The sequence below is a fragment of the Microcaecilia unicolor genome, chromosome 3, assembly GCF_901765095.1.
Source record: "Microcaecilia unicolor chromosome 3, aMicUni1.1, whole genome shotgun sequence".
NCBI lineage: Eukaryota > Metazoa > Chordata > Amphibia > Gymnophiona > Siphonopidae > Microcaecilia > Microcaecilia unicolor.
Window position 1 is genome coordinate 457,656,543 of NC_044033.1, and position 25,736 is coordinate 457,682,278.

At 41.6% G+C, this 25,736-nt stretch overlaps 1 protein-coding gene across 1 annotated transcript in view; it reads right to left on the reverse strand.

The window, feature by feature from the left end:
- Positions 1 to 10,885: 10,885 nt before the first annotated feature.
- The window catches only part of LOC115467195 (glutathione S-transferase 3-like), a 64,531-nt gene continuing 49,680 nt past the window's right edge, over positions 10,886 to 25,736 (reverse strand). Inside the window, exons 6-7 of the mRNA XM_030198952.1 lie at positions 12,656 to 12,787; positions 10,886 to 11,236 (exon numbers count right to left, since the gene is read on the reverse strand). Coding sequence (XP_030054812.1) covers positions 11,114 to 11,236; positions 12,656 to 12,787 — 255 coding nt within the window. The 3' untranslated portion in view covers positions 10,886 to 11,113. The remainder of the gene's footprint in view (positions 11,237 to 12,655; positions 12,788 to 25,736) is intronic.

Sequence of the window (25,736 nt, forward strand, 5' to 3'; positions counted from 1 at the left end):
TCCTAGAATGCCTATCTCCCTGAAGATGGACTCTCATTGGCTGGCTGCTGTCCCAACTCCTCCTCCCTGAGGGCTTCCCTGGTGACATCACTCTAGAGCTGTGAACTGATTGAATCCGAACATCCTGGTGTCCCCCTCCAGTAGTGAGTGGGCGGGACATCCCAGGCTGACACTAATTGGTTTAGCCCTTCTCTGTTGTGCTTCTAGCATGGGGGATGCTGTTTCCCATAGATGCTGTTTGATGGACCCTTGTCTTCCTTGCATTTTTGGTAAGTCACCATTACTTTTATGCTTTACATTTCAGTACTGCCCCCCCCACCCCAATTTCTTGCCAGTAAAATGCCATTTGAAAAAGAAGCATGGCACGGCTTTCAGACACGCGAAGAAGCTGCGCGTAAGCCAGTGTACTTTTTTTTTGTGCTCCATCTTCCCTGCCTTGTTTCTCCCTTTCTTCTACTTGCGACAATGAAGAACGAGAGCTCCAGACCTCCCATTAAAATTTCCATGGTAAAGGTTGGGACTGCTTTTGTGCATGGGGTCGGAAACGGCTGTGCATCTCCTTGCATGCACATTATAATAGTAATTATCTCATTATAATAGCTTTGCATTCCATTTTCATTAGTTGCTACCATGACAGGAAAATGGCTCGGAGAACCCTTTTGTGTATGTCTTGTTTTACTACTTGCTCGCTAAACTGGCTAGAGCTAGTTTAAAAACCACATTGCTGGCTCATTAGGTTTAGTGCATCTGGCCCTCAGATCTGTAGAGTGGGATATAAGATTTTATAAATAAACAAATAATCACGCTGAATATCACTGCCTGGGACCAGTGAATGCTAAATTATCCAGGTAGCAAGTGCTGTTACTAAAACAGCTAACTTCAACTATCAACCCCATAATATACACACCACTGCCAGTGTTTAAAAAAAATGACCATGAGGTTTATACGTTTGAGGCAGAGTTTAATATGAGTACTTTTATATGTGCTTCTTTCCTTTTTTTAACCTCTTATCCCCAACCCCCACCCTCAGGTAACTGAGTCAGAGGGGAATGTTTGGCTTCCCCCACATGAGATGGCTGCAAGTTTGATAGATTTGCTTTAAAGATGAACAGAATTAAAATGCGAGTCACACTCCCATTTGTTTGGTTTCATGATTGTCATGTAAAAGTGTCAGGCCAATAAAGTTGTGTGAATGTATTAGCAACATAAGGAAGATCCACCGTCCCACCTCCCCTGCCCTCAACCTCAGCTTTTTCCTCTTCCTTCTGAGTTCCACTTGCCAGCCCTTCCATTCCTAGTTTTAAACCTAGTGCTTTTCTGGCACTTCAGGAGCCCACCAGGACAAATAAGAGAGAGCTATCAGCTCCTGAGCAGTTGATCCCATTGGAGCAGGAGAAGATAAGCAAGACAGCAGGATCAGAGTAAAAGCTCCCATTGCAAATGGCTGTTCCAGAGCTCTTATGGCACAGTACATAAGACAGAGCCACAGGCTAAAGGTTCTCCCCCCATCTTAAAGCCCAGATCTATCTTCTGCCAAAACTGAGGATCATCTAGGCCTATCTTATGCTTTCTTTAACTCTCTTATTGTAGTTTGTCTCCACCACTTCTGAAAGATGATCCCTTATATCCAGCACCATTTCTGCAACTTTTTACAACCATCTATTTTTCATTTCATATCATTATGCTGAACATTTTCTCAGATTATATGTGATATTGTCAGTGGGGTTGTTTTGTTTGTTTTTTGATCATGGATTAGCAGCTTGCTCGCACTCCTTGGTTCTTCCACAGTTCAGTTAGAATCAACCTTTTCTGGTTACAATTGCCAGGAAACGTCATTAATATGAATTTAGATCACATCTTTTTATTGGCAGCTCAAAGTGAGTTAAATTCAGGTACAGCAATACCAAACATACTCAGTTAGGTTACTGCAGCAAAGAGCCTGGCCCAAGGGCCACATAGCCTGACTCCCTTCATAACCAGGCAGTACCAAGAGCAGAACCAGCCTGGAAAGAATGGGAAATTACAACTTTGTATTGAAGAAATATCACAACAGATAATTATGATAACCCAACATGACTGTATGGCAGCAGATTACACTTGTCAGGAATTCAGATTCTTATAGGTGAAATCTGTTCTTCAGGTACAGCTCCTACCAACAAGGAGAAGCATTAACCAATGATAATGGAGGTCTTCTGAAATTTGCAGTCTGACAGCCTTCAGGTATGAATCATATCAGCATAACCCCATACCAAGTACTCATACAATACAAACATACTCAATTCCCCCTTGTGAAATCACAATAGCACTGTCAAAATAAGTCTGGGATAAAGTCAGTCAAAGGTATAGGTCACTGTTTTTCAACTGGTGTGCTGCAGACACTCCAGGAATCTCCTCCAGATAAGGAGGCAAATCGCACAACACCTATCTTCCTCCTCCCACCCCTTAGGTCTCTCTTGTCTCTGCCCCATTTCTTCAAACTTTGTAGTTGCTGGCAGGTATTAGAACAGGCCTTCCTTGGGCCAGCCCCCAGCTCTTTCCTTTTGCCACACAGGAGGGACATGGCAAAGGAAGGCCTGTTCTAATAGCTGCTGGCAATTCAAAGTTTGAAGAACTACTACTACTACTATTTAACATTTCTAAAGCACTACCAGGGTTGCGCAGCGCTATACAATTAACAAAGAAGGAAAGTCCCTGCTCAAAGGAGCTTACAATCTAAAGGACAAAAAGTGCAGTCAATCAAGATTGAGGCAGTAGATTTCCTGGATAGAGGTACAATGGTTAGGTGCCAAAAGCGACATTGAATAGGTGGGCTTTGAGCAAGGATTTGAAGCAGGGTAGGGAGGGGGCTTGGCATTTGGACGCAGGGAGTTTATTCCAAGCATAGGGTGAGGTGAGTCAGAAAGGGCGGAGTCTGGAGTTGGTGGTGGTGGAGAAGGGTACTGAGAGGAGGGATTTGTCCTGTGAGCGGAGGTTACGGGTAGGAGCGTAAGGGGAGATGAGGGTAGAGAGGTAGAGAGGGGCTGCAGATTGAGTGCATTTGTAGGTTAGTAGGAGAAGCTTGAACTGTATGCGGTACCTGATCGGAAGCCAGTGAAGTTACTTTGAGGAGAGGGGTGATATGAGCATATCGGTCTAGGCGGAAGATAAGACATGCAGCAGAGTTCTGAACGGATTGATGGGGGGGATAGATGGTTAAGTGGGAGGCCAGTGAGGAGTAGGTTGCAGTAGTCAAGGCGAGAGGTAATGAGAGTTCGGGTGGTGTGCTCAGAGAGGAAAGGGCGAATTTTGCTGATGTTATAGAGAAAGAAGCGACAGGTCTTGGCTGTCTGCTGGATATGGGCAGAGGAGAGGGAGGAGTCGAAGATGACTCCGAGGTTGTGGGCAGATGAGATGGGGAGGATGAGGGTGTTATCGACTGAAATAGAGTGGAGGGAGAGGAGAAGTGCATTTAGGTGAAAAGACAATGAGCTCGGTCTTGGCCATGTTCAGTTTCAGGTGGCGGTTGGACATCCAGGCAGTAATGTCGGATAAGCAGGCCGATACTTTGGCCTGGGTTTCCGTAGTGATGTCTGGTGTGGAGAGATAAAGCTGGGTGTCGTCAGCATAAAGATGATATTGGAAACCATGAGATGAGATCAGCGAGCCCAGGGAAGAGGTGTAGATTGAAAAAAGAAGGGGTCCAAGAAGAGGAGAGAAAGGCCCAAGGAGTAGGTGGAGTAAGGTGGGGGTGGGGGTGGGGGGGAGAGAGAGAGGAAAGATTACACCCAAGGGAAAGGACATGAACGATCAGTACCAAACAGACCACATCAAACGGAAGAAAGACCAGCTCGTATGCATTTAAAAATGTATATCCAAGTACCCAGCATGACCACGTTTCGCCAATAAGGCTGTGTCAGGGGTTTATAATCCACTGTTAATAAGAAGAATTAAAATCCACAATTAAAAGTTAAAAATATAGCTTAAAACAATCAGTGCAACCTACATAATATGGTAAAACAAAACCATACAGATCCTTAATAAAGTTGTGAACAGAAATACATACATACATATATATTTGTAGGCTGTACAACTGATAACCAGGCATAATTGGAAATACACAGAAAATGACCACTACATGCATAGAACCAAAACCCATATATAACATAGTAGACAAAGATAAACTCATTGTATGTGCTACTTTATATATATATATATTATATATATACATACATATATATATATATATATACACACATACTAGTAAAAGAGGCCCGTTTCTATGTGAAATGAAGCGGGCGCTAGCAAAGGCTCCCTCCATCTCACCCCCCCCAACCGCACACAGGAAATGAGGGCGGGACCAGAGGCACAGCTGAAACAGAAGAGAAGGCAGTCTGAAGTGGCCTGCGTGGGTGCTGGACTTCACTGTTGCCGGCGGAGCAGGAGGTAAAAAGTTTTAAAGAACAGCCGGCATTTACGAAGGGCAGGGGCAGCCGCACACATCCTGCTTGCACTCGGAGGCCACAGAGAGAGGGAGGCACTGGGCAGTGGAAATCAGAGGAGGGAGGCGTGGAACTCGGACGGGTTGGGGCCATCGGACGGGAGTGGGCCCGTGGAACTCGGATGGATAGGAGTGGAAGGAGGGAGGGAGGTAGGGGGTCATGGAACTCGGGGGGGGGGGGAGGCAATTCCTTACTCACCTCCGATGGCTGGTGCTGAGTTCCCTTCCCTCTCACTTCCCATTGGTCCGCCCTGTGACATCATCCCCAGGGCAGACCAATGGGAACTGTGTTACGAACCCAGGCATCCAGACGGCGGTGCAAATTATTATATAGGATATATATATATACAGTGGTGGAAATAAGTATTTGATCCCTTGCTGATTTTGTAAGTTTGCCCACTGACAAAGACATGAGCAGCCCATAATTGAAGGGTAGGTTATTGGTAACAGTGAGAGATAGCACATCACAAATTAAATCCGGAAAATCACATTGTGGAAAGTATATGAATTTATTTGCATTCTGCAGAGGGAAATAAGTATTTGATCCCCCACCAACCAGTAAGAGATCTGGCCCCTACAGACCAGGTAGATGCTCCAAATCAATTCGTTACCTGCATGACAGACAGCTGTCGGCAATGGTCACCTGTATGAAAGACACCTGTCCACAGACTCAGTGAATCAGTCAGACTCTAACCTCTACAAAATGGCCAAGAGCAAGGAGCTGTCTAAGGTTGTCAGGGACAAGATCATACACCTGCAAAAGGCTGGAATGGGCTACAAAACCATCAGTAAGACGCTGGGCGAGAAGGAGACAACTGTTGGTGCCATAGTAAGAAAATGGAAGAAGTACAAAATGACTGTCAATCGACAAAGATCTGGGGCTCCACGCAAAATCTCACCTCGTGGGGTATCCTTGATCATGAGGAAGGTTAGAAATCAGCCTACAACTACAAGGGGGGAACTTGTCAATGATCTCAAGGCAGCTAGGACCACTGTCACCACGAAAACCATTGGTAACACATTACGACATAACGGATTGCAATCCTGCAGTGCCCGCAAGGTCCCCCTGCTCCGGAAGGCACATGTGACGGCCCGTCTGAAGTTTGCCAGTGAACACCTGGATGATGCCGAGAGTGATTGGGAGAAGGTGCTGTGGTCAGATGAGACAAAAATTGAGCTCTTTGGCATGAACTCAACTCGCCGTGTTTGGAGGAAGAGAAATGCTGCCTATGACCCAAAGAACACCGTCCCCACTGTCAAGCATGGAGGTGGAAATGTTATGTTTTGGGGGTGTTTCTCTGCTAAGGGCACAGGACTACTTCACCGCATCAATGGGAGAATGGATGGGGCCATGTACCGTACAATTCTGAGTGACAACCTCCTTTCCTCCGCCAGGGCCTTAAAAATGGGTCGTGGCTGGGTCTTCCAGCACGACAATGACCCAAAACATACAGCCAAGGCAACAAAGGAGTGGCTCAGGAAGAAGCACATTAGGGTCATGGAGTGGCCTAGCCAGTCTCCAGACCTTAATCCCATTGAAAACTTATGGAGGGAGCTGAAGCTGCGAGTTGCCAAGCGACAGCCAAGAACTCTTAATGATTTAGAGATGATCTGCAAAGAGGAGTGGACCAAAATTCCTCCTGACATGTGTGCAAACCTCATCATCAACTACAGAAGACGTCTGACCGCTGTGCTTGCCAACAAGGGTTTTGCCACCAAGTATTAGGTCTTGTTTGCCAGAGGGATTAAATACTTATTTCCCTCTGCAGAATGCAAATAAATTCATATACTTTCCACAATGTGATTTTCCGGATTTAATTTGTGATGTGCTATCTCTCACTGTTACCAATAACCTACCCTTCAATTATGGGCTGCTCATGTCTTTGTCAGTGGGCAAACTTACAAAATCAGCAAGGGATCAAATACTTATTTCCACCACTGTATATATAAAATCACCATTGTTATGCCTGAAATATATTCACCTTTGATATAATTGTATTGGTTCTATGCATGTTTTATTCATTTTCTATACATTTCAATTATGCATGGCTATCAGCTGTACAGCCTGCATGTATTTCTGTTATGTTCACAACTTTATTAAGTATCTGCATGGTTTTGTTTTACCATATGATGTATGACTGATTGTTTTAAGCTATATGTTAACTTATTGTGGATTTTAATTTTGTTCTTATTAACAGTGGATTATAAATCCCTGACGCAGCCTTATTGGTGAAACATGGCCACAGCATGTACTTGGAAATACATTTTTATCTGCATACCAGCTGGTCAGCTTTCATTTGTTTTTATGGGTTTATCTGTAAGCAGATCACTGCCTCTTTTGTTTGTACAGACATAGGTGAGACAAGAAACAGCAAATGAAAAGGAGGTCCTGGAAGCACATACAGAGGAAAGCAGATCCAAAGATTAGGAACAAGATGATTAGTATAATAAAAGCACCAGACTACAACAGGTAGGAAATTTATTTTAGTGATTGAATTATGTCAGTTTTGAGAATTTATATCCATCAGCTTTCTAGTTCTCAGGTGTTCGTATCTTTGCTTTCAGTTTTTGTCTGCATGTTTTTGGCAGTTCCCTATATTGTATCAGATGAGTCAGGAATCTGTCACAGTTCCTCTTGTTCCAGTTTCCCAGTATCTGGTATACTCGTGCTCTTAATATATTTCAGTGGTATAATAGAATGAAATCTGAAGGTTACAGGTATGGGTGGGGCTAGAGATCACTTGCAGGGATGGAACAGATCTTAGCAGGAACAGGCAGGTATGGGTTAGATTCCAGTTGTGTGCACCTTGACAGTTTTTACACCTTGTAAGTGTGCCATGAGACGAAAAGGCTGAAAATCACTGGTATAGATTAAGGGAAGACTATTAAATGTCAGCCCGTTGGGTACCGTCAGGTCCATCACAACAACACAAAGTATAAGTACCAAGACTCTACCTCAATCAGGCTAACCTTCCAAAGGCAGTAACTGTAGGTTAAGAAACTGTTAAGGAAGGTAACTGAGGCCTAAGAAGATTTTATGTTCAATTTGCAAAAGGCAGGAACTATTAAGCAAGAATCTTCACAAACCCAGCACTTGCACAGTGTAGAAATAAATTTACTTCCTTGTAAGTGTGATCTTTTAACAACCACCTTTCTTTTAAAATATTCATGAAACTTTTCTTCAACATTTTCAACAAATTTACTCAGGATCTGTGTCAACATGGCCACATTTCACATAGCTGTGCCTACTGAACCATACCTACCCCTCCCCCACCATACTCTTCTTCCATCTCTATAGCATCAGCACCATGATCACAAATTTTTAATATCCAGCATCTTGCTATCAGTGATATGGACTGTACAGATCCCAAACAGAAAGATAATCCTTTTTTCAGAAGTACCTGCCCCCCCTTGCTTCCCAATAGGCCAGTTTATGAACACAAGCTCTCCATGTCCAAAACAATGGAGGTTCAGGGTCCAGGCAAGAGCACAATATACATTTCCCCCCAATCGCTATTAATTTCTGTTCTTTCCCCACCACTACCACTCCAGAAGTTAGATCAAATAAGATGAGTTTGAGATAGTTGGACTTTTAGTCTTAGAAGGCTACCCAGGTATAGTGCTATCTCAGACCAAAAATGTTGTATAAATGTAGTCCCATAGTGCACATTGAAATTTTTTTTCTCCTCTGGTACACCTGACACAAAGATGCATGGGGTTTCCTCCTTGCCTTGAACATTTGTGCCTGTGTGAAGTATGCTCTATGGATGACAAATGACAAAAAACTAACACATTCATAGCACCACACTGTGATCAGCTGGTGTATTCTTTTCAAAAAGAAAGCTACATTCCATTCTGATGATGATTGCACCAGAGCAAACTCACTGTTGCAAATTCTCTCCCCCCCCCCCCCCCCCCCCCAAAAAAAAAAAAAAAAAAGTTCTGAATAGCTTTAACAAGATCTGAAATAGTTAATCTTTCCTCTGCAACCAAGTCAAAAAAGACATCTTAAATTTCTCTCATTAGTTGCAAGGTCAAGGGATTTGAATATAATGTTTAAGATAGCAAAAGGCAAATTGATGCCCCATACCTCACTTCTATACATTATTGAAAAATCCTCAAACTCCATCATGTTACCCTCTTGGGGGAGCATAAAAGAAGTTGAAAGATCATCCCTCGGTATCCTCCAGGACCCTCTTATTTGGGTTCCCCTGCCCTTGCACAACAATATTGCAACCCCTCTTTCCCTTTTCTCAGTGGTGAGGCCTAAGACTTTAAAAAGAATGCTGGAGGCATCTGGCTGAGGCAGGAAAAAATGCTGACAGATCAACATTTGGAAGATCAGTCCACAAACTGCTTGTACTAGAAGTGGCAAGAAAGGAGCCACTGTCCCCTTTCATTTCTATTTTTCTTCTCTCTCTCCTTCAGCTCTTTCAAAGATCAGATACTATTTTTCTCTTCCTTTTCTCTCCCTATTTTCATCTTATTTCAAATCTCTTCTTCATTCACCCTTCCATCCCCTCCAACAATCTCGTCATTCTCCGTATTTTACCATTCCTGGTTCCTCCATCTCCCTATTGCATCTCTTCCTCACCACACTGCTCATAGTTGCTGTCTCCTCTATCCCGAACCTTGTTTTTCCTTCTCCCCTCCCAATTCTTGCTCTCCTCTCAATCAAATCAATCTCCTTCTGTTAACCTCCACTCCCCCCCCCCCATTTCCTCACACTCATGCTCTTCCTTTCACTGTCCAACTTGCACACATGCTCTATTTCCAGCAGACATATGCTCTTCTCCACTTTTGATATCCCCCTTACATACAGTCTCTTGCTCTCTTCTCTGTACCCTCCCTCTCACCTATGTTCCAACTCCTTGTCTCTGCACACAATCGCTCGCTTGCTTGCTTGCTTTCTCTGTGTACTCCTATTCTCCATCACCCTATTAGTCTCTTGCTTCCACCTCTATTCCCCACTGTCACTCATTCTTGTTCTGTCACCCCACAATGCTCACTCTCATTCCTCTTGCCCTGTCTTCACCCAGTCTCTTGCCTTACTGCCACTCCCCCCACCCCTACTCCACAACACTATCATCTCTCTACATGGCACCACAAATAATCTCCCACACAATCTCTAGCACTCTGCTGTATGTACCCCCTTTAAAAAAAAAAACCCACCACCATAAAACAAACTTCTTACCCATCACACCTGGGTACAGTCTCTTGCTCTCTGTGCCAGAAAAAGTTTCCCATCCTCTCACTGCTGGTCAGTTACAGCCAACAAAATATGCTATCCAGGCTGGGTAGTGGGAAGGCTTAGCCTTTAAGTCTCTTATCCAGGTGCCAATTGCAGTGGTATGATGGGATCCACAAGAAAGCACAGGGGTAACCTGCACAGAAGGGCAGTTTATAATGCTAAAAGGAAGTGGTATAACACTGAAAAGTTTGGTGAAGAACACACAGGGAAGGTGGAGTAAGTGTTAGGGTCCATATGGAAATATGTACGCGTATCTACCCAAAGAGGACAAAACTGAACGCTAGGGAGACCAGGCTGGCCATTTTGGTTTTGTGTGCCATCATTTACTATATGAATCAAATACACCAGTCCAACTTCAGTAGTGGGGGGTCATTCATACATGTATCATAAACACACCCAATGCTAATCACCTGTTTTTGGATCATTTGGTACCCTCAAGGACCATTTGAATTCAGCTGGCTTTGAATACATTTATAATCATGTTGGTAGACTTATGCCCACAATTAAAAAATAAAAATCACAATGCATCTGCCAACACAGAGATAGTAAAAATGTGCATATTTGACCATATAGTATGAGTAAAATGGACATGCATATTTATTTGTTACATTTATACCCCACATTTTCCCACTTAAGTGCAGGCTCAATGTGGCTTGCATAGTACCATGAGGCGTTAGTCACCTCCAGTGATGAAACAAATACAAAGTGATGTAATTATCAAAGAGGTTCATGTGTTACAAACACATTATGACCCTTTTCTCTACGATTCTCCTAAAGTGTTCATTATGGCTTTGGTTTTGTTGTGTTGCTGGGTTCAGGCACCTAAGTTGGATCAGTAGGGTATGCCTTTTCAAACAGGTTGGTCTTTAGTGATTTCCGGAAGCTAAGGTCATGTCTTATGCATTCCAAATAGTATGCTTAAGACAGATCAGTTTTCATCCCTTTTCCCAAAAGCACAGCATAAACTTTTGTTCAAGAGGTTGCTTGGTTTTGTTCAACCAATCAAGGGATTATGGACAAATATTTCAGAAACCACTGGGCGGAAGACATAGTACAATTGTGTCAGCTTATTCAATACGTTAAGAGAATTCCAGAGATCATGTATTAGCATGCCTCCAACATCTATAAGGCAAGAACAAAACAAAACAGAACAGAGCTAAGAAACCACAAACATTTCAGTGATGTTTTTCTACAGTTTCACACTGTGGGCCTGATTTGCTGAACATTTTTCTCCCCTACACACACAGAACGGGAAATTTTAAATATTTCTATTTATGTCCCCTATATTTTGTATTTGCTTTTAAAGCTCATGGTTTGAAGTGTAGAAATATTTTAGAAACAGCCAAGCGTACTTCTTGTATTTTGACAAATTTACTCAACATTAACTAAAACTGGAGAACCAGCTTCGCTGTTTTTACATAGTTCTCATCAGGGACAGGTTTCCTCGGGCTGCCAGGTTGCAGGAATTTCTTAATTGTTGGAATATTGCTGATCCTGACTTTGAAATCCTAAACAAAAACAAAGACATCCGAGAATGTGAGTGTCAAAAAAAACAACCCAACAATTTAACCACTGGGAAGGGACAACCCTCTCCCCCAAACCTTGTGTTTTCTTCTGCCTACCACCATCTTTGCATTATACTCCTGCAATGATGAGCTCCAGCTGTCCTAAAATCACTGCAAAAATTATTATTTTTTTTTTGTTTGTTTACATATGCCCATTATTTTTCCCTCGTCCTTCAGGTCACCCACACTTAGTATAAAACACACTCACTCTACCTGTGCCTTGCACAGAGGAACATCTACTTATGAACTACTATTAAATATGATACCATCAGTTAGTGCAAGCACTATGTGTTCTTGCCTCCCAATGCAATCTTTTTTTCCAAAGTTCCTCTTTGCCTTCCTTATCAGCACTTTGCATTTTACTTGGCATTCCTTGTGCTGTTTATTATTTTCAGTCGGTTCCTTCTTCCATTCTCTGAAGGATTTTCTTTTAGCTCTAATAGCTTCCTTCATTTCACTTTTTAACCATGCCGTCATTTGGGCCTCAGTCCTCCTTTTATAATATGCGGAATATATGTGCCTGGGCTTGCAGGATGGTGTTTTTGAACAGCATCCACGCCTGATGTAAATTTTTGACCCTCAAAGCCAAAGTTTTTTTTTTCCACTATTCTCATTTTATCATAGTCTCCTTTTTTAAAGTTAAACGCTAACGTATTGACTTCCTGTGTATACTTAATTGAAAGCTAATATCAAATCTGATCATATGATCACTGTTATCAAGCAGCCCCAGAACCATTACCTCCCGCACCAGATCCTGTGCTCAACTGAGGACTAGGTCTAGAATTTTCCCCTCCCGCACCAGATCCTGTGCTCAACTGAGGACTAGGTCTAGAATTTTCCCTTCTCTCATCGGCTGCTCCACATCCTCGAGGACTCTACATTTAGATTTTGGAGTTATGTTTTCTGATGTTACTACGTGTCTGATTTTGCGCCCGTAAGACACTTAGGCATACCTGCTAGGCAGTATATTGAACACTCAGATCTGGGGGGAAATTTTTTTTTTTAAGTGTTATTGATCTTGTTACTGTTTCTCGAGTCATTGTATACAGGTTTACCTGTTGCTACTAAATTAAAAAAAAAAAAAAGTTTTAATTTTACCCAGATATATGTTCTTCTGAACACTGGTAAAGAACTGTCTGAACAGGGCACTAGAAATGGCATTTTCTCCCCATTCTTTGAAAAAAAACTCACTTATCCACACCTACTGTTGAGAAGGGAAATAGTGTAGAACTAAACAAGATTCCCATCCCAAGAGGTGCTCTGTACTAATGCTCAAAAAAAAAAATGTTTATGCTTGCCTCAAAGCTTTCTGGAAACCTGCTTAATTTGAGGGGGGAGGGGTGGTGGTGAGAATTACTATACCTGTAGCACAGGGAAGCCTGACAGAATATCAGCCTTTTTCTCCTCCACCATTAAAATGGCTTCTAGCAGCTGTACATCAGCCATACTGAGCTGGTTCCCAACCAGAAAATTCTGACCATGATCTTTCAAAACCTATAAAATACCAAAATGAACACATTTATATTCTTCAGTTTGAGAACAGAATCAGGCTCAACTCCCAATACATTTTCTAATGTTATCACATTGACATGCTTTCTACATCCTCCCCCCCCCCCCCCCCCCCATTGAAGTCCTCTTCCCAAACCACCCAGTCCCCTCCTCACAACTCAGTCAGCAGTAGGGAGTGCGCAGATTCTCAGGAAATATCCTCCTCCTTTGTCACATTCACAGTTATTGCTGCAGGGCCCTGTGAACTGCAATATATGTAAATTGGAAAAGGAAGATGCTGCCCAAGCCATGGAGGAAAGGAGGGGAGATCTGCGGGACAACAGGTAGATGCATCACACAGCCATGATTGGAGTTGGGAGGACAGAGGGGTGGGGAGTATTGAGAGGACCAAGAATGAGCAGTTTGGGGTGGGGTTGTCTGCCCTGGGCATGATTTGAGTTAGTTACAGCAATGAGCAGCAGCAACAGAAGTTAGACTGAGGAATGTGGGTGGAGAGGACTTTCCACTCAACACTCTGAATTCAGCTTCTCCCAACCCCAAAGCCTTCTCTACAAGGTTTAAAATCTCGATCATATGTCCTCTACACTCTTCTCCCTGATCCTGGATCCTCCTCCTTTCCAGTTCTCTTTAATTTTTGCTGGCCCATGTGTACATGAAAAACATTTTGTGTACAAGTGTTCAGCCTCGATTTCATGTTCACAAAGAAAGCCTGCAAAAATTTTGTGCACTCCCATTTCTGACATGTGTGCATGCACACAGCTTAGAGGGAACACTGCTCCCTTCCAAGATCTATGAACCTTCCTCTCCCTTCCCCATTGTTCATCACTGTAATTCTCTCATATTTGATTTCAGCAAGGCTTTTCATACTGCCCTACATAGCAGGCTCACACACAAAATGATCATCCTGGGGAAGGCCCAAATCAGTGGACTGGATTAGAAACTGGTTTAGGACTACGTACATATAAATTACTTCGTCCCACATCATAAGAACATGATATAAGTGTTGCCATACTTTGGACAGACCGAAGGCCCATCAATCCCAGTATCCTGTTTCCAACAGTGGCCCATCCAGGTCAAAGTACCTGGCAAGATCCCAAAAGAGTAAAACAGATTTTATGCTGCTTATCCTAGTAATAAGTAGTGGATTTTCCCCGAGTTCATCGTAATGATGGCTTATGGACTTCCCTTTTATGAAATTATTCAAACTTTTTGAACCCTAAGTGATTAATAAGAAATGGTATAAAATCCTAGCAGTAACATAGTATTGTCACAGCCATGTGGATGCCTAACTAGAAGTCAGCTTTGTCGGGCAGGCTAGACATCTCATGTAGCTGGGTCTGTTTGGCAGACTACACAGGGGACATACATGCCAAATGTTTTGGCTACAGCCACACTATGATTGAGTCTTGTGGTCAGGTACAGCACAAGGTCTTGTGCTCTTATACCTAAGATGGTAGACTATAAGGGAAGAAGAAAATAAGACTGTCCTAATATAGAGAAATATTTCAGGGTGACACATGGTGACTGGCAGCTGGAATATATCCTTGGCATTGTGGACAGAACTGGGCAGACAGATGGGCAATTTGGTCTACCATTTTACATATGCACACACGTGAAGGGAAAAATAAAGGTTAGGTGCTTTAACAATGATTTTCAGCAGTAGGCACCTAACATGGATTCTTAAAATCTAAGCAAAATTTAAGATCTAAAAATGAAGTTTTAGGCCTAAAACTAGGTAAACTTTATGCTGAATATTTAAAATTCAGCTGAGAATCTTACATTTAGATACCAAGCATATTTCAAGAATGGACAGTGGGGTTTTTTTTTGGAACTTAGGGGGTCTTACAAAGGCACGATAGCATTTTAGCACATGCTGATTAGCGTGCGCCAAACACTAGAGATGCCCATAGCAATATATAGGCATCTAGTGCGCGCTTATTTTTAGCATGCCGCTAGTGCACCTTTGTAAAAAGGACCCCTTAGCTTTTATTGAAAATGCCACACATTACAGCAAAATAAAGGCATACAAAATGTAACTTATCTGTGTCATCAATGCATAAAACAAAAACAAGGTGATGAATCACCTGTACAACATAAGAAATGTACTAAGTAACAACCCCCCCCCCCCCTCACACACACCTGGGAAACACAAAGCACAAGGAGAAAAGTGTACAAAGTCAAAAATGGAAAAAAGTCTGCCATTTGGAAAATACCCCCCCCCCACCCAAAAAAAAAAAATACCCCACCAGACACAGCAATAGGAGAAAAGCACAGTTAAGCCAATAGCTTCTATCATTACTGACCTACATATCAAATATATAAGGGAATCAACCAACATCCTCCTACCTCTCACATTATACAAAAAACATTAAGATAGTATAGTAGTACTAATATTCACATGCATCCAAAATTAATAAATATTGTTTTTTGGAAATTGTTAGAATTATTGGTAGGAATCATTTAGAAAAAATTTTAATGGGGGCTCAGTTCACACAACAGCCAAATAATATTATTACGACTGGCTGAGTCAAGAACCATTGCACCCACCGCTCATGTTTTTTTATCCTGCATACAGACCATCAAATACGTCTGCACATAAACCCCTCTACAACTAGATGCCTTAACATTGCTATAATTGCCCAAAATCCACAAATCATTGGTTAATCCTCCGGGACGGTAAATAGAGACAGGGCGGGGGGAGCTTTGATGGAACATCTGTCACAATATGTGGATTTTACACCTGTCTTTTAGATTGTAAGCTCCTTGAGCAGGGACTGTCCTTCCATGTTAAATTGTACAGCGCTGCGTAACCCTAGTGGCACTTTAGAAATGTTAAGTAGTAGTAGTAGGAAATACTTCATATGTTCATGCAAACCCAAAATGCTATATTGTAATATCTTTTAAAGCAAGTCACTGTACTTATCTTGAAACAACTCCAACTGAGGTTATTTTTTTCTAAATTTCTACCAATAATTCTAACATAGCTTCCAAAAATCAATATTTATTAATTTTGGATACATGTGAATGTATAAGAGTAGAAGTATATGATTACAAGATTATTGTATTATTTATATACCTTAATGTTTAGTGTATAACGTGAGATGTAGTAGGACGTTGGTTGATTCTCATATATTTGATGTAGTGGTTATAATTTTGGGAAATATGGCTGCTATCAAAACAAAAGTACACTCATCAGACCTGATTTGATGTCCAGTACCAGGACTTATGGATGGTTCAGAGCAGGATATTACTCTAGATTGGGCTGAGATACCAAAATAAAAAATTAATAAAGCTTTGATTCGATCTGAGCTGCATTCAGCAACTTTAGTTGAGTATTGTCACGGTCAGAAGGTACCCCGTGGGTTAAGCATATCTAAAGAACCACAATTTTTGAGGAACACAGAGTATGTTCAAAAATGGAATAAAGTAATCTCACAATGTTCCCTTGATTGAATGCTCCTAACAATTGATGTTCTACAGGGTATTATAACAGAACAAAATATGGAGCTTCGGGTAAAAATGGGCATTGATGGAAGTCCTCAAGAGGTCCCTCTGAATATGAAAAACAGCTTAACGAACATAGTGGCTATGGAGCAATATAGAAAGGATCAAAGAAAGCTGAAGGATAATAAATTTTATGGAGATGAAATGGATTACACCAGGAGTTATGTATACCCCTGGATGGATGGATGGATGGATAAAGTGAGATGAAAACAAGGGGAGGTAAACAAGTGGCATTTAAACTTTCATCAAGTGATTTATTAGGGGATCAACAGGTTGTGGCAGTAAGACAAAGTGAGGATTACAACAGGAGGTCATAGTGGGGCAGATGAATATAAAAAAAAAAAAAAACGTCTGAATCTTTAAGATTACCTCAGACTACACAGGTGGCAATCAATCCTTCGGGAACTGTGGTCACCAAGGGTATGAAACTCAAAATGAGAACCCGATGAAGGAAATAATGAAACATCTTCTCGTTCTTTATCAGATGGAGAAATGTCCGTATTATAGCGAGGGATGTCATTTTTACCCTCAGTGAGTTACGGCGCTTTCAATACTCATCAATATTTATATACGTTTTTTCAGAAGTGAAAATTACAGACTTTTTTTTCTCTAGAGGAACGAGTACAGATGGATACTAACTCTTTTCCAACACAAGGTAACCTTCCGTCCACATGGCTTCCTCCGGGGCTTTCAGATTCCTCTATAGTAGTGTTTGAGCATTTAGAGTTACAGAATTTGGACATTAAGATACATATACTGAGACTTATTTTCCATAATCAATGGATTGCTCTTAGGTACCTTCAACAGGATTCTTCTCTGGTCATTAAAAGAGCTGACAAGGGTGGTGTAAGTGTAGTAATGGATCAAAGGCTTTACACACAAAAAGTGTACAGACAATTGGATAATGTTCAATTTTATTGAAGACCAGATTGTGATCCCACTATGTCTTTGGGCATTGTGGTGAAGGATTTGCTGTCTCACACCAATGCTGAGGGTATAATATCTATTAAAGAATACACATTTTTGAATGAAGAATTTCCTAGGATCCCTCACATTTATTTTGTGCCCAAAATCCACAAATCATTGGTTAATCCTCCGGGACGGTAAATAGAGACAGGGCGGGGGGAGCTTTGATGGAACATCTGTCACAATATGTGGATTTTTACCTTAAACCTTCTGTTTCTTTAGCCAGGTCTTTTGTGAGGGATTCAACTCATTTGATACAGAGTCTTCAACCAGTGCAGGTTCCTAATCCCAATGACAATCTGGTGACGATGGACGTATGCCCTGTATATGAACATCCCTCAAGACAGGGCTTTAAGTACAGTAAATCATTTATCTCAAGTGCATATTTCAGGATACAAAAATTGGATTTGCTGAATAAAAATGACCGAATTAGTGGTAAAGAATAACTATTTCCAACGCGAACAATAGTTCTTAGAAATACAAGGAACAGTTATGGGTGCCACAGTAGCACCTTCAATTGCTTGTTCATTACTTTATTTGAAGAACATTTACGGTTGTCAGTACTGGACCAATATTATACTGTGCAAACGTTACATAGACAATGTTATTATGGTATGGAACTGCACTGAGGCTGATCTTTTTTTGACTTTTTGGAATACGTGAATCAGACCCTCACACCACATTTACTACTCATTATGGTGTCCTTTTACTAAGGTGCGCTGAAGAATGGCCTGCAGTAGTGTAGGCGCGTGTTTTGGGCATGCGCAGAATCATTTTTCAGCGCACCTACAAAAAATATTTTTTAAAATTTTTGCCGAAAATGGACATGCAGCAAAATGAAAATTGCCGCGCGTCCATTTTGGGTCCGAGACCTTACCGCCAGCCATTGACCTAAAGGTAAAGTCTCACACAGTAACCGGGTGGTAATGACCTATGCATGCCAAATGCCACTTGTCCAATAAGCACAGCTGAAAATAAAAATTATTTTCCAGATGCGTGTCAAAAATGAAATTACCACAAGAGCCACTAGGTAGCCGGGCGGTAACTCCATTTTGGCGCGTGTAGATGCTTACGCAGCTTAGTAAAAGGGCCCCTATGATTACAAACGCGTAACATTTCTTAATATTGTTTCTGTTACTGATAATGGTTTGTTTGCCACTACTTTGTTTAGAAGGAAAACTGATGGAAACACATCACTACATTATTCTAGTTTTCATCCTAAGGGATTATATAACATACTTGTGGGCCAATTTCTAAGGGTTAATACGGCTTTGTTCAACCATGCAATACATGCAGCAGACATGTACCAAAGGTTCCTTGGAAGGGGATACCCGGCATCAGTGGTGAAACTAGCGAATAAGCTAGCACTGAATGCTAACAGGGACTGGTTATTTTCTGAACATTCTGAAACAAGAGTCTGCACCACTGGTATGTGTATTACCATATTCATCCCAAGCTAATTTAGTACAGGTTGCCAGCTATCGTTGTCTAGGGTTGGTCCCGGGGTCCACTTCACAGAGGCAGTGGGTTCCCAAAGAATACGCAATCCACACAGCTGCAATCCTGACACAGGTTATAATACAAAAGTATTGGTATGTTTTGAAGGTTCATTCTCAATTGCAAGAAGTGCCTAAGTTTGCAATTAAGTGGTTGCAACATGGGTGAAATTCTGACAAGTTCAACAGTGCGATCAGGTGGTCCATTCGGTTATTTTAAGAGTGGCAGATGTTTTTAAATCATGTAACGTTATATCTATACTCTAAGCCACATTGAGCCTGCAAAAAGGTGGGAAAATGTGGGGTACAAATACAATAAATACTGCCAGTACACCTTAGAAGCTGATCATATCAATATCCAAGAATCAAATCGGATTTTTTATATGCATCAATGGATTGCACAAGTGAATGTGTAGTATATTGTATAATTTGCCCTTGTGGACTTAATACTTTTTGTTTGTCCAATGTAAAAGATTTGTATTGGTGAATATTTAAGCAATTTAAAGTGCAATAGAGCGGAAGTTCCATTGGTAACACTGGCAGCAACATCATTCAATAGGTGATTTACGATACGTGGTTTTGCTGCAAGTTTCTTTATCAAAGGGCAGCAGAATTGCTTTTGCATAAAGAACAGCAATTTATTTTTTTTATTGGAAGACTGTAGATACCAATGGTTTAAACAGGAAAGCTGAATGTCTATGACTGACAGTTTGGGATGTCCCACTTTCAGGTCACATCAACGCGTCATAAGTCAGGTATTTAAACCTAGCATTTTTTGACAGTTCGAACTCATTGCCGGAGGATGTGATAACAGCGGTTAGCATATCTGTGTTAAATTAAAAAAAAAATTTTTTGGATAAGTTCTTGGAAGTGTCAATAGTCTGCTATTGAGACAGACATAGGGAAGCCACTGCTTGCCCTGTAATTGTTAAGTATGGAATTTTGCTACTGTTTGGGTTTCTGCCAAGTATTTGTGACCTGGATTGGCCAGTGTTACAAGCAGGAAACCATTGGTCTGACCCATGATGGCTATTCTTATGTTAACCTAGGTAGTGCCATCATTTTGCACAACCAAGTATGTATAAGCTTGTGCTATCTTGTCTAGATCAAGGGACAATCCATGGAGCACCCTACCAACATTAAATTTATACAGATCTTCATATTGAGGATATATATTAACCCCCAAAATATCTAATATGACCCTTACCCCAGCTAAAGGGAAGCTGTTTCTTCAAAAGGTGCACCCATGCCAGGTCCAGTGAAATAATACCTCTATCTCAGTGAGATTCAGTTTGAAACTCAAGGACCCATACTAACGGCCTGTACAATATGGGGCAGAGTATTCTGGTTCTGTCAGCTGTCAAAATATCATCTGCAGAAAATGAAATCTTGAACTTCCCACCCACCACCATACCCTTAATAGTGGCTCCTGCCTCCGTGAACCTGGCATCGGTCCCGTCTTCGAACCAGACAACCATGCAGATTTTCGGGATCAGGACGCTGGGAGAGCAAACACCCACTTCGATGGGTTCAGCGTCCTGTGACGCTGACCGCAGCATAGAGGGAGTATCATTGAGTCCTCCCTCTAATACAGCCCCTCCACGACCAGGAAGCAGTTCTTTGCCAGCAGGATCTCAGCAGAAGGAGGTGACTGGAATGGCTCAACCTTCAACTGCGGAGAAGGGAGGGCCTGTCAGCGCTTCAACCTCAGGCAGAACAACAACAGAGGAGATGCAAAGAGTTCAGCTCTCTCCTTTTACTGCTCAGAGTCCTGCTTCTAAGGGGAACGGAGAATTGGTGAGACCGGCTGAAGTGACGATGGAGTTACTATGGGATGCTATACAGGTTTTGAATTCTACCTTACTTTTGATGTCTAGTTCTGTTAAAGAAGATATTAAGAAAAACAATCCAATCAAAAATTGTACGACAATTTACAAGATCAAAGTAAGAAAACTGTTGAATTAGAAGAGGAAGTTGCTAAGTTAAAAAACGTTTCCCTATCGCTTATTAAAGAGAGATATTCAAGCTCATAAGTTAGAATACATAGAGGCATATTTTCAAAGCACTTTGGGAGGCTAAGTTCCATATGTTTCTATGGAACTTTGGGAGGCTAAGTGCTTTGAAAATAAGCCTCTTAGAAAACCAAGGGCAAAAAAATTTGAGGTTTTTTAATTTTCCAAAATCACCATTAATACCAGCTTTGGATATGCTTAAGAAATACTTTGGAGAGATATTGGGAATTCCAGCTGAGGGCTATTCGCCCATAGTTAGAGCCCAATATATAACGGGAAACACAAGATGTACTAAAGAACAACCTCAACCTGATTTGAATTTAAATTTGACAGTTTCTGGAAAGTTCCTTGGAGGCTGTTACGGAACAAACTACTTTGTTAGTGACTTTCGCGCTAGAACTGAACAGAAATAATATTTTTCGTTCCTATTTTTGATTTATAAATGCTCTTTTTTTTGGGACATAAAATTCAGATTTTTCCAGATCTGGCACGAGACACAGAAAAGAAGGAAAGAATTCTTGGTGTTTAAACCAAGAATCCTTAACTTAGGTGGTTTGTTTGATTTAAAATTTCCCTGTAGATGTCATGTGTCTCTAGATTTGATAAATTATGTTTTCTTTAGCCCAAAGAAACTGCAGGAATTTATTATTGCAAAAGAAAAGGCTAAAGTTCCCTTGTCTACACCCCCTAGTTAAATATGCTGTTTAAATCGGCTGCGAGCCTTGCTATCGCCCACTGCTCCAATGAAAATCAGTTTTCTTCCTGTTTTATCAGGATTTTTCTTTTTTGCTTAGAATCTGGATCCATCTTTTGTGGGCAAAGTTAGAAGAGATAATTTCCACAATATATGGCTTTCTATTTTATTATGTATAATTGCAAATATCTTTCTACATTTATGTTAAATATGTAAATGTAAATAGTGTAATATGTGCGGCCAATGGCTCCACCGTAAGAGCAAATAGCAGAGGAAAGACATTGCTGCCTAGTACCCTGGGCAAGTGGAAAGGAATATGAATACCCCCAACTGACCCCAATACTCACACAAGGCACAGAATACAGCACAGCTTGCCAGGTTCAAAAATTGGGGCCAAATCTCATGAATAAAACTTCCATCATGAAAGACCACTCGACATGGTCAAACACCTCTGTAGCAATAGCCAGCCAACATCATAAGCCACACAAATAGGAGGAAATGTTTTCAATCAACTCTGGAACTCGTTGCTGGAGAATGTGGTAACTGTGGTTAGAGTATCTGGGTTTAAAAAAAAAGGTTTGGATAAGTTCCTGGAGGAAAAGTCCATAGTCTATTCTTGAGATGGACATGGAAGAAGCCACTGCTTGCCCCAGAATTGATAGCATGGAATGTTGCTACTAATTGGGTTTCTGCCAGGTACTTGTAACTTGAATTGGCCACTGGTGGAAACAGGATACTGGTCTGACCCAATATGGCTATTCTTAATATTCTGAGTTTAAATGTCCTGTCCCAAGTAGGCCCGTTGGGACTCAGAGTGGGAAGAGAAGCACTAACTATTTTTGCATGTCAGGTGGTGTTGTATTTTACTCGGATGTGTATAAGGTCTAACAGAACTTAACACTCATGCATCTTAGAGGGGTCATGAATTTCAGTGTCACTCATCTTTGATAGAAGTTATGTAGGACTAATGTTTGAGCCTTGAGTGAGCCAACAATTAACTGGCATGATAACCCTCCTCAAAGACTTGGACTACTCTTTGTAGCTTGTATGAAACAGGTCTTTCAGTCCAGAGCTGAGAGAACCAACTTAGCAGCTAACTCTTGGCTAGGACTGAGCACACAGAAGCTCTGCAGTCTTGAGCGACCCCCCCCCCCCCCCCCCCCCTCCAATGCTCTCCATCCCTGCGCTCCCACTCCTTTCTGTAGTTTACTTACCCAATTTTTTTTTAAATGGCCCTGAATAAAACCTTCAAAGCCATCTCAAATGTTGCACAGTGTCACATCATGAGTAACATTTAATTGAAAATATTCAGAAATAGCCTGGAGATCACAAACCACCTCCTTCTCTAGCAAACTCTCATTATGTCTCCAAAACTGGAGCTTCCAATCATATAAATACTCTTTGAAAAGTATCCACAAGGGAGCATGATCTAACCACACAATGACCTACTACTACTACTCATTTCTATAGCACTACAAGGCATACGCAGCGACCTCTATGTCAGAAGCTTTGACCCCACTCAGAAAGCTCTATCTATAAACTAAATTAGTGGATTCTAGAGGAGTGAGGCAGCAAGTGGAAAGTATATTGCTCAACACCCTCATGCCAATGACGCCAGATGTCCTCCACCCCCATATGCGATATAAGACTAAGCAGAGTCCTCCAATCTGCATGTCTGTACGCCTGCTGGGTTGTGGAATCTAAATGAGGTATCGGTGTCATATTGAAATCCCCCAATAAGTACCCAAATGCCCATTGCCCATTTAAGCAGCTCCAGTTCTGAAGTCCCTACCGAAATGGGTCTGCCTATCATTAGGAGTATAAATAGAGATTATGTTGTACAAAGTGCCCATATCCACCTGCACAACTAAGTAGTGACCACTTGGGTCCTGAAAACATCCAACAGTGTTGGTGAAAGTGTGTGGGAGATCCAAATTCCCACCCCTCTTTTTTTTTTTTTTTGCAAAGGTAAAGAGGCAAAAAACTTCTATAAGTGTTCATGATGTACCAGTTTCTCAGACCTATAAGTACATTTCCTGCACAAAATGGACTGAAGCAGACAACCTCAGTAGAATACCAAGGTCTCTCATATCAGCTCAGCTGATAAGACAGGGAAACAGGAATCACCCATTTTGCCAGAAGGCCCAATGCTCCAAACCCATTTTTAAAAATACCTCTTCCTGTGACCGTGTCCCAGGAGAAACCCCTGCCCCAAACCACTACTCCCCCCATAGTAGGAACCTCCCATGATCACCCTCAAATCTATTGGCAATGATGCATGAGGTAGGAAACTAAAGAGGAAGAGAAGCACTCATAACCCGATTCAAGATACAACTTAAAAAAACTTCAAGCTTAAATGCTAAACCATACAGCTCAGGTAGCTAGTAAAAGCCAGACCAGCACTGAACGAATAGAAGACAAACATGTCCAAATGCTCAAAGCCTAGGAAAATCAGGGGACTCCTCCCCTCCAAAACAGGGAGCACGAGTTGATGGAGCAGGAGAACAGGTCCACACTAGGAAACTTTCCAGGCTCCATCATCAATTCTCAGGAACCCCAAGTAAATATAAAACCAGATATGTGTAGGCTAAGTTCAAAACGGAGATACACTGGGCAGGTCTGGGGTGGATGCCTGTCTGCCATTGCTGGTGTGTTGCCACTTAGGACAATGTTTCCGTTTTGCACTCCAATATCGCTGCTGCTCCAGCGCCATGCTCCGAGGTTCTCTTAGACAAAATTTAAATCACCTCCTACTTCGAGCAAACAGGATGCAATTGGCCATCCTTGGTAAAAGAAAAACACAAAGGGGAATTGCCAGTGATACTTAATCTCCTCCGTTTGCAGCTGAGAGGTAAGGAAACAAAGTTCACCCTGCTGACGTAGTGTAGCTGCAGTCCTATCCTGGAATAAGGTTGGTCATCATAAGTGTCCCAGACAATTTGCGATTTTGCACGTGCCTTTTTCAGGATTGCTTCCTTGATTTATAGCTCTAGAAACAAGCAATGACATTTTTAATTGAGTTTGAGTGCATTTACAATCTCCATCTGTTCTAGTAGGGTAGGGTCACCATCTTCAGATAACAGCTGAATGAAAATTCATTGGATGACCCACTCAGTCTAGGTAATCCAGGACTTCAGGTACCCCCTCCTTATTCTGATGTTGCATCTGCATGACCTGTTTTCCAGGTCTTCCAACTTTAGTGCCAGATCTTGAATGGCCATTTTTTAAAAAATTTATACCAACAGCAAAAAGGCCAAACAGCACACAGAAAAAAAAGTTAGAAGTTAAGAAATAACGATCACAAGCAAAACGGCAATACTCAAGAGCACAAAGTAACGGCTCAAAACCTGGATCACTCGGTTGGTTCTTATCTGAGAGACTGGGCCTAGGCCTCTTGCCATCTAGTTTTGCCCAATTTTAATCCCCAAGAAACCAAACACACTCCAACATCAACCCCTCCTCCTCAGGTCAGCGAAACCCAAGGGAAGAAAAAATAAAAAGATAAAGAAAGGGTACACAAAGTAAGAGCAATATGCCACACAAGGCCTTATACACCATGACTAAAAAACACTTCAGGAATCACTGTCAACAGGATCCTGTACACCAGATGTAAGGGACAATAGTTTGTTCCACAACCATCTCTTGGATGCCACAGATGGCCTGCTATGATGAGAAAGATACCAGAGTTCAAACTGGGCCATCCGATACAATTGATGCTGCCCCACAGAGGTGACATCCTGATTGCTACTAGCATTTTTTATATGGAAATTCACAAAGGAAAAATATTCAACATTAAGTAATCTTTCACGTGCTCATATACCACACTGGAAGATATTCATTGTAAAAAATGCAACGAAGGCTGCTACATTGGAGAAACAAGCTAGATGCTAAAGAGGAGATTTATTTTACATAGACACCATATGAAAAATGCTAGTAGCAATCAGGATGTCACCTCTGTGGGGCAGCACTTTACAAAACCAGAACGCTACCAGTGATTTCATGTAAGAATCCTGAAAGTGAACTTTAAGACAATACAGGAACGCAAGACCTTTGAAGTCAGAATGATTAAATATTTTGGCAAAAACAAACCAAGCAGAAGAAATCCAGAAAGTTGGTTTCAGTCTGGTGTCACCTTCCTATCTCCATGCATATCTTCCTGTCTCTCACCTATCCATCCCCATCCTGTTAGACTGTCACTGAAATGCTTTGATGTTTCACTTATATATACTGTCATCTACCAACATTTACTTATTTCCGATCTG